At 47.2% G+C, this 10,183-nt stretch overlaps 1 protein-coding gene across 2 annotated transcripts in view; it reads left to right on the top strand.

Annotated features, from left to right (window-relative positions):
• mtmr4 (myotubularin related protein 4) overlaps positions 1–9,345 on the top strand; it is a 52,428-nt gene extending 43,083 nt beyond the window's left edge. For both annotated transcript variants that reach the window (XM_065962700.1, XM_065962699.1), the window contains 9 exons: positions 241–352; positions 838–1,033; positions 1,743–1,928; positions 2,825–2,995; positions 4,152–4,306; positions 4,502–5,981; positions 6,075–6,185; positions 6,342–6,430; positions 7,627–9,345. In XM_065962700.1, the coding sequence (XP_065818772.1) occupies positions 241–352; positions 838–1,033; positions 1,743–1,928; positions 2,825–2,995; positions 4,152–4,306; positions 4,502–5,981; positions 6,075–6,185; positions 6,342–6,430; positions 7,627–7,804 (2,678 nt within the window). In that variant the 3' untranslated portion in view covers positions 7,805–9,345. The remainder of the gene's footprint in view (positions 1–240; positions 353–837; positions 1,034–1,742; positions 1,929–2,824; positions 2,996–4,151; positions 4,307–4,501; positions 5,982–6,074; positions 6,186–6,341; positions 6,431–7,626) is intronic.
• Positions 9,346–10,183: the final 838 nt, after the last annotated feature.

The raw sequence follows: 10,183 nt of genomic DNA, 5'->3' as shown, positions 1-10,183 counted from the left end.
AGGCTCCACTCGGCATCGTGCCTTGCTGTTGTGAATGTCCAACTTGAAATATGAAACGAAGAAAGCAAAGGTTGCTGCCGCCAATTGATGATGACGATGATAAAGACTGTTCATTAGACTGAGATCATTTAAAAAATAAATACTCGGATCTGAGGAGATGACACCTCTGTGTTTAACAAGTTAAGTGTTGTTTATGTCTTGTGGTCTTCACCAGAGTTGTTTACGTTTATTTTTATTCAGAGTACTACCCAAACTGCGAGGTCATGTTCATGGGAATGGCCAACATCCATGCCATCCGAAACAGCTTCCAGGCTCTGAGGACGGTCTGCAGCCAGATCCCCGATCCAGGAAAGTAAGTTGATCTGTTTGACCTTTCCTCTCCTCTCCGAGCCGAGCCACTTCAGTCGTGCCTCCCCCTCCCTTCCTCCCACCTCTCAGTAAGGCGACACCACGCAGAGATGGGAAGGCTGCCACTCAGTCCAGACCCGATCCTGCTGGGCTGGCCAGCTGTCAGTCTGTAAACACCGACAGCGGACTCATCCATCGTGCGTTTCCATTTGTTTACAAGTCTACATCTGTGTGCTTTGACCAGCTGTGTGTGTTTTAGTTGTGTGATTACATATGTGACATGGTATACATGACAAGTACAGTACATAGGTTAGCTCAGCTGCTCTGATGTCACAGGTCATACGCTTTCTCCTGCTCACGCCCGCAGCCTAATAACCCAGTCAAGTGTACAGATGCATTGTTAAGATATCATGGCTCTAGATCACTCCCATCACAAAAACTGGTTCTATCTAGATTTGCCTCTTATCAGCATCCTCTCTCTGTTCCAAGCTGGCTGTCAGCACTCGAGAGCACCCGTTGGCTGCAGCACCTGTCCGTCATGCTCAAAGCAGCCACTCTGGTGTGTTCGGCAGTGGAAAGGGAGGGGCGTCCTGTCCTGGTGCACTGTTCAGACGGGTGGGACCGTACTCCACAGATCGTAGCCCTTGCCAAGATCCTGCTGGACCCTTACTACAGGACACTAGAGGTGAGATGTCACAAAGATTGCCCAGGTAGTCGTCCATAAAGTTGGATTTTACATGCTCATGTTATGATTGTGGGCTTAACGTTGGTGCAGTTGTTAGCGGTTTGAGTCCCTCGTTGGACTTGGCCTCTCTGTGTAGAGTTTGCATGTTCATGCATGGGTTCCCTCCAGTTTTCTGCCTTTCTCCCACAAACCAAAGATAAAGAAAGGCTAAGTATTTAAATCCACAAATCTAAATTGTCCGGAGGTGTGTTCACACTGTCGCTAAAATGACCTGAGGACACGTGGAATCTGATCTTTTCAAATTAGATTTTGGACACTATTTATGTGTGGATTCCCACAGGAGTCTGATACACCCCACATTTAAAAATCAACCTGAAAACGGAGAACAAAAAAGTCAGATCTGAGCAAAAAAATCTGAACTGAGTGCAGCCTTAAAGGCAAAACAACATCCCCTTCTGTTTACCTTCATCCTACATAATAACAGCCAGTCTGAATAGAGGCACAAACTTGCTGCAGAAGAAGCTTCAGATCTAAATGCCAGCAGTTGAGATGCATTTTGGGTATTGTGCCAGCATGTGAAGTATGTGTGGAATAAAAAAAGTCAATGTTGAGTGATGTTGAGTAATGCATGAGTGCAACGCTTAAGTTAATCATTTAAGTTGCACTGTACAGCGATCCCGCTCAGTTCTGACTGCCGTGTTGTCCACAGGGTTTCCAGGTGCTCGTAGAGACCGAGTGGCTGGACTACGGTCATAAGTTTGGGGACCGCTGTGGTCACCAGGAGAACGCGGACGACGTGAGCGAGCAGTGTCCCGTCTTCCTGCAGTGGCTGGACTGCGTTCACCAGCTGCTCAAACAGTTCCCCTGCCTGTTCGAGTTCAACGAGGCCTTCTTGGTGGGTGGTCATCCTGCAACGTCTCCCTTCCTCTGTCAATCTACATTCAGCTGCATCATAAACAACTTAGAAGACAAAACACAAAAAGAAGAACTTCTTTATTATGATTCTCTTGTTAACCTTTATAATCCTTAAGGCATCACCTTTGTTTGTTGTAAATAATGATAATGATTCTTCACTAGTTCTTGCTCCTCTTGGATATTGCTGCTACATCGGTCAAGCCTTTTGTCCTTGTGGCAAATAATGTAGATTACTATTGATGTTCCCACACATGGAAAAAACTCTGAGTTGAATTTGAGTGAAGTCCGGGTGAGCTGATGTGTGAACAAAGCAGGTAAAAATCAGAAGACAGGACAGACTCAGACAACAATTCCTTTTAGTGTCATGATCTGCCTCCTGAGACCGGCTTCAATCCTCTGACAGGGACTACAACTTTTAAATATTTAAGGGGGCGAGGCTGTCTTAAATTTTCTAGAAACTTTCAGGAGTAAATTTGTGAAAAACAGCGGATGAGGGTTAAGAGCTGGGATGGGAAGACATGCCCTCTTTAGTATCCAGAGGTGGTGGAGCTGATGTTGAGTCTATTTTACTATGGCTGAGGTGTTGATGGAGGAGGTCAGCGAGGTACAACAACTAAAGAAGTGAATTTTGCCATTAGGGATTACAGCTGTCGTTGGCAGAGTTTATTACCTCTCATCTGAGCTAGCTTGCTAATGATGCTACATTTGGCTTGAAGAGTTTGATACAAAAGATTCCTGTTAAAGCCTTGTGGTAAAATCAATAAATACAAACAAAGAACCACAGTTATTCATGTTTCTGCCTCCTCAGTTGGCATCACTTATCAAACCGTAAAGGATGTAATCATCGGCCTTCTCCTCCCTTTGATGTGTTTTCAGGTCAAGTTGGTGCAGCACACGTACTCGTGTCTCTACGGCACCTTCCTGTGTAACAACGCTCGAGAGAGGGAGGCCAGGAACATCTACAAACGCACATGCTCGGTGTGGTCGCTGCTCCGGAGCGGAAACAAGAACTTTCAGAACTTCCTCTACATCCCCACTCATGATATGGTACGTAACAAAAATCTTACAGTGAGCTGCCACCTGAATCATGTTTTTAAGCTTTTTATTGAGGAGGAGATGACTTGCACATTCTATAGAAGTCGTGGTGGAACGTCAGCTGACCAGAGCTCTCGATTTATTTGTACGATTTGATTGTCAGACACGACCTGAGAGCTCTAACTGTACGAGTGAAATCAGGACTGAGCATTCACAATTATCATAAGAAAACTCCTCATAAGCAGGGCTTAACTGGGTTAAATACGCAGGCAAAAAGGCTCTCTGTCTCTTGCCCTCTCTCGCCCTCTCTCTCTCACACACACACTAATAAACACAAGCTAACTAGCAGCTAAATCATATATTCCCTGTCAGCTGGAGGTCTGCAGATATGTCTGCTATAGTTTCTTTCATGATATGAGTGGGGAGACAGAAATAAAGGGAATGCCTGCTGTTGCCATGGTGATTTCAGACGCTGTCCGTCAGTTTGTGCTGGTAAAATCAGAGGCGAAAAGTCCAGGATTCTGGGAATCGGCTCACTGTTCGATTGTGTGTAGTTGTACGACCAAAACATCAAACATGTCAGAAATTCATCCGACTTATCGGGAGCAGCTGTTTGAACGGTGATCAGCCGTCGTGTCTCAGTGTACATTGCACTACTGACCTCGGATGATCGGGCTGACATTCTTCAGAAATCAAAAATTGAAGGGCGCTGGTGGCGCTGTGGTTAGTGTGTGCGCCCCATCTATCGATGATATAGTCCTCCAAGCTGGCCGCCCAGGTTCAAATCCAGCCTGTGGCTCCTTGTCTGCATCTCTCTCTCTCTCTCTCTCTCTCTCTGATTTCCAACTCTATTCACTGTCCTATCTCTCCATTAAAGACACAAAAGGTAAAAAAAAATACATCTTAAAAAAATTAATCAAAAATCGGTTCTCAGCCTGAATTCGTACAGTGTACGCCGGGCTTAAGTCTGTTGTTATTTCTCTAAGATTGAACAAAGCGAGGCTGGACAACTTACAATATCAACAACTGGACAATACTTCATTTAGAGCATTGTTGCACTTTTACTTTCTCCAGTTTTTTTCTAAAGCTGCACTCATAGAGGCATAGGAACCTTTATTATTGTATTTTGACCTTCTGAGATTAACTTAGTCCCTTGTTTGTCTGCTAGGTGCTTCAGCCAGTCTGCCACACTCGAGCATTACAGCTGTGGACATCAGTCTACCTGCCCACCTCCTCCCCCTGCACCGCTGTGGACGACTCCATGGAGCTCTACCTCCCCCCAAATGTCACAGGAGACGAACTCAACTACCGCTCCCTGGACAGGTGTGTTTGTAAGATGCAAATCTGGTCTGTTATTCAGCACCAGTACTTTGTGTTCCTGTCAATCCCTGAGCAGTGATTTACATTCATTCACAAGAATTGTATTGCAGGGAGTTAGACTGCCCTCTTGTGTCCAAAACAGTGAATTGTATTATCATCATTTCTACATATGTGGGAGATAAATTCTTTTTTTTCTAGACTTCCCAAGACGCGCTCCATGGACAACCTGCTGTCAGCTTTAGAGAACGGGGTCCCCCTGACACGCACATCCAGTGACCCCAATCTCAACAAGCACTGCCAGGAGGGTCGCTCCGCCCCCAATCCCTCACCAGCTGCAGAAGAAACCTCTGCAGACGTCTCTGAAGAGGCCGAACCTCAGGAGGGGCTATACACCTGTGAGGTGGAACCTCCACATCAGAGCCCGGCTAAGACCCCAGAGGATGGTCCTGGTACTGAGACCTGTGAAGAGGAACCAGAAGAGACCTGTCTCACTACACAGCCACTGCCCTCTCTGCCCCTTCCGCCTGTTCCTCTCAGTACAGACATAACACTCGCTCACACTCCTTTCCCAGCTCCTGTACTCCAGCAGGCTGTGCTTCAGATAACTAATCCTCCACTACCACCACCTCCACCTCCACCTGAGGCTGAGAGCCCCTGTAGGACTGCAGAAAGCCCCACATCACCCTCTCATAAATCAGAGCCGTGCTTACCTCTTCCCTGCAACGGCACACAACCTGCAGTCCTTGCACCCAGCTCGCTGCTCAACGGCCACACTGACAGCCTCTCAGAGTCTGCAGACCTGCTGGCTTTGAAGCAGCTCACACCACTCCTTCCCATGGAGGACTCCACCGAGACTCTCACAGGAGAGGGAGAGCTTCCTCCTGTCCTGCCTCCCACAGTGAGCCAGGATCTGACCCAGAATCATACGGAGGAGGAGGAGGAGCTGCCTGAGCCACAGCCACCGGTTGAGCTTAAGACGGAGAAGGAGAAAGAGGACATGAGGGCAGATGTAGTGAAAGGACGAGAGCGCATGCTAACTGTCACCCCTGTAGATTGCACCCAGGTTGCAGCTCGCCATCTGATCACGCAGAGCCAGCTGTCAGACCTGTCCCTGCTCGGCTCCCACTGGGAGAGTGTCCAGGGTTTGGTCCAGTCCGCCTGCAACAGTCACTCAGTCGTTGGCCGAGCCTTGCAAAACAACAGTTACCAGAGCCGGCGTCTTGCAAGTAAGCTGCTCCGCTCACAGGGCTTCTCACTCGCCAACGGGTCCCAATGCTGCCGCAGAGAGGCTCTGTGTTGTCCCAGCAGCCCCCTGCAGCCTGCATGGCTGTCTGCTGCCAGAACCACAGGCTACTCCGGCCTGTGCGGCCCCGCTGCTGCCGCCGCCGCCGCCCTTAGCGGCTACTCCCTGGCAGGCCATCAGCTCCTTCCTGCTTCATTTTCTTCCCCCTCATCGTCCAGCTCCCCTCCCCCTCCCCAAGCCCCGTCTTACCTGGACGACGACGGGCTGCCGGTGCCCATGGACGCCGTGCAGCAGAGACTGCGGCAGATCGAGGCGGGCTACAAGCAGGAAGTGGAGGTGCTGAGGCAGCAGGTACGACAGCTGCAGATGAGGCTGGAGAGTAAACAGTTCAGCACTCCTCCATCAGAGCCAGACATTGACTACGAGGACGACATTGTGAGTAGTTTTTAGATGATGACGGTTATTCTGGCCAGTCTAGTCCTTTAACCTGTCTGTCTCCTGACCTCGTCATTGTGTCTCTGCTTTCAGACGTGTCTGCGTGAGTCAGACAACAGTAACGAGGAGGACTCTTTGTCCACCCACAGTGAGGACCGTCTGTCTGAGGGCAGCTGGGACAGAGTGGAGCCCAAAGACACAGAGGTCAGTGTCCATCAGTACTTCATCTAATTTAGCTTCTGTCTTCGCTTCCCCCCCCTCACCTGTATGGCTAGGAGCTCCTTTGATTACTGCACTCAGCTCTGATAACGTGTGTGTGTGTGTGTGTGTGTGTGTGTGTGTGTGTGTGCGTGTGTGTAGGTCACGAGGTGGGTGCCCGACCACATGGCCTCCCATTGTTTCAACTGTGACTGTGAGTTCTGGATAGCCAAGAGACGTCACCACTGCAGGTTCGGGCTTCACTACTGTTTTCTTACATCCACAAACACAACAACACATTCACTCACAAATGTTAGAAGGTAACAACTTCCACATAACTGCAAACAACTGAGCAGATGCATCACATTACTTCTCTTCCTCACACAGCCTTGGACACATGATGATATCGGTTGTTATGTTTGGTACTAAATCAACATTACCCTCTTGAGAAAATCAAGAATTTAGCAGGGAGTTTTTTACACTCTAAGTATGCGATAGGTTACACGTTATTGTCCTCTTTGGGAAATGTGTCTGGGACTCGAAGTGCTGCAAACATTCAGCTGCTTCCACTAGAATCAATAAATAAAGAACAATAGACAAACACATCAACATGTAAACAGAACTTCACATACCAATGCAAGACAACACAACATGTATTGCACAAGATCTGCAGAAACCGCACAAGAGCAAAGATGACAAAGGTAGAAGATAAAAACATATCGGAACATCATGACCATAAATAACTCTGAAAAATCATCATCTTGTGTTTAGGGGGCATGTCACCCACTTAGACCGTAACACCAGGAAGGTTGTGTCCGTAGCTGGGGGATGAAAATCAAACTACGAATGAATTGAAGTTATCTGTTCTTTTAGAAAGAGGAGTTTTCCTTCTAATGAAAGTAATGACGTGGGAAAATAGCCGATCAGTGGTGGTCTTGACCGCCTAGTCTGAGACGAGACCGAGACCTTCAACGAGTTGTCTGATTTTGAGTACATCAAGTACATCACAGAGAAAGCTCGACCCCCCCTTTGACCTCAACCTTGACTGAGGTTCAGCGAGCAGGGCGGAGACAGCTGATCTCAGAGGCCTTCTTCAGCAGTTCTTGAGCATATACTTTTTTGACGTAATAAATGATGTTCATGCATCAAGCACCGAACTTCTTGAGATGCAGCAAATCCGTCATTTTAAGAATCAAATTTGAATCATCACAAATAAAGTGTTTGGCTGGTTTAACCATCAGTGATTCTATACAATCAAAATGAGTTTAGTAAACATTTCCATCCTCTACAGTCCTGTAAAGTAGCACATTACTGAAAACAAAACATTTTAACTACAAGCTGTCTTTTTCACACACTGCTTTGTTCTGATGTTTGATTGTTTATGATTTTTAGAGCACAGAGCTGTGATCATGTATGAAGATGTCCTCTATGTGCTGTCCCTCTGCAGAAACTGTGGCAACGTTTTCTGTAAAGACTGTTGTCACCTGAAGCTGCCGATCCCGGACCAGCAGCTGTACGACGCCGTGCTGGTCTGCAACACCTGCCACGACCTGCTGCTCGAGTCCCGCACCCGTGAGATCCGCAGCCAGCAGCTCAAGAAGGCGATCGCCACTGCCTCCAGCTGAGACGAGCGTGCTGCAGCTTGGCCCGCCTCGGCTCTGTCCTGCTCTACGGACTGACAAGCTGAGCGCCCTGTTGTGACCCTCAACTTGCTGTGGTTTTGGCTGTGGAGGGGGAATGGGAGGCGGAGTTTTTACTCTGTTGGTGGCTCGACTTTGGAGAAGGAGACGCACTGTGAGAGCGTCTGAGATAGGAGTGTCAGGGGGGATGAATCCCTTCAGAGATATTTTCAGCCTGCAGCGCTGCAGCGTCCGGCTGCCTCCACGCGACTCAGTCCTCTATCGGTGCCCTGTCCCGAGACCACCTCCAACCTGTCCACCCCTGCAGAGTCACCCACTTTAAGCACCAAACACCTGCACCCTCCTCACAGACACCGTCTCGCACCTCAGAGGACAATCGCTCACACTTTCGGCGTGTCGGGGGACTCCAAAGCCTTTCCCTGTACTACTGGAGGCTTTCAACTTTAAAAAGAAAAGAAAATTGCTGCTACAGTATTTAAAAGTCTAATTTTGTATTCTTATTTTGTGCACTACTAGTTGTCGTGTGTTTTGAGGGAATCTGAGACCAAACTTGAGCAAAAAGGGAGAAATCTGCTGTTTACTTTGTCATCGCGTCGTTTTTCTTGGAGCCTGAATGTAAAAATGTAACGGGGGTTAACTGGATCGACTTTATGTTCCTGTGCATTTGATTGGTCGTATATGTGTGTTCATTGCTGCAATGTGTTTTCAAAGAGTTCTATATATATGCACAGTCAGTGTGGTTCTGTCTCTATCAATGCTTTCCTGCAGTATAGCCACGATGCTACATTCTGGGGGGGCTGTGTGCGGACAGATGGATGCGATGCAGTGTGTTGTTTGTTTTGTGGGACGTGTGCTTGATGTGTCAAGAGGAAGAGAAGCCGGGGGATGCTGGGAGGCGTTCTGTTAAGTCTCCTTCTGATCTGAGAAAATGTGAATTGAAGGTTCTGTGGTTGGTTTTTTGTTCCTGAATGAGCGGCTCGTTGTCCTCCTGAATGATGATGACTCCTCCTCAGAGTGTGAAGACTGAACTAAGTGCTCGGAGTTTCTCGTTCTGTTTCGGGGGCGTTTGGCCACAGTCCCCCCTCCCCCCCTTTAAAAAAAAAAATCTGTGTTGGTGTCAGCTGGTTGTTCTTTGAGACAATAGTGCCATATTCTGTTCTGTCTATTTTAAAGCCTTTTTTCTTTCTTACAGACGGCAGCAGGTTTCTAATTGGCCACTTCTCTTTGTGTTTGGATGGTACGGATAGTTAGCTGCTTAATAACACTGAGATGACAAAAGATTTAACAGGAAGCTCAGACGGATGATCGGAACGTCACTAAATTAGTCAAACTGTGTGTCTAATATTTGGGATTTTTCCACACGGTCTTCATGAAGTCAAAATGTATCAAAGGAAGTCAGACATGTAACATACATAGTTATCTGATCCGTAGTGGTGGCTAAAACCTGTCACTTAATGAATAATTGTTGTAAAGAAATGCACTGTAAAAGTTAAATCCCATGGGTTAAAATAAAAGATTATATCATGGATCGGTTTCTGAGCTGGTTTATTTATGACTCTTAATGGCAGGTCTTCTGCTGCATGCACTATCTTCAACCAGTCTTGAGCTACGACTCATCTTCAACCTCCCCAAATCAGCACATCACTCTGCTGTTCATCTCCCTCCTCTGACTCCCAGTCACTGCTCACATCAAATTTAAAACTCTGCTCCTCCTTACCTAAACTCTCTCATCCAGGTCTACTCTCCCTCCTGCCCACTACGCTCTGCCAATGAAAGGCATCTGATCCAACCTTCACAACAGGGTCCTAAGTCTCTAAGGCCGCTCTTACACTAGGCAAAGTTGTCCTGTACTGTGCTTAAGCATTATTAATCCCCCCATCACTTCCTGTCAGCACCTGTGTGTCTGATCAGACTTAAAGCTGTTTGTGTGCACCTTCTGATGTTGTTTCCTCCTCTCTCTAGTTTCTTACTTTTGTTTTTCTTACTCTCCGATTGTTCGTCACTTTTGATAAAAGCGTCTGATAAATGAATTCTAGAATTGCATGTCGAGTTGCATGACTTATTCTTATCTATATCCAGGGGATGAATTTAGATCCTTGTCTTAATCATAAGCATCAAAAGTGTCCTAATGATGACACAGAAGAGTCTGCGGCAGCAAATCAAGAGGCTGATGATCAGAACATCAACACGATCAGCCCTGCAGAACATCACAAAGAAGAGGACGCAGGAAGTGTATTCAGATACAGGATCTGTATCTGCACAAAACAGACAACGACCCACCCACACATTCGCACCTCTGTTAAGTATGTAGGTGTGTCTGATGTAAATTGAGTTCAGCCCTTTAACCCTCTGATGGGCTCCAGA

The sequence above is a fragment of the Labrus bergylta genome, chromosome 14 (genome assembly GCF_963930695.1).
Source record: "Labrus bergylta chromosome 14, fLabBer1.1, whole genome shotgun sequence".
Lineage (NCBI taxonomy): Eukaryota > Metazoa > Chordata > Actinopteri > Labriformes > Labridae > Labrus > Labrus bergylta.
This window is presented reverse-complemented; position numbering and strand designations above follow the sequence as displayed.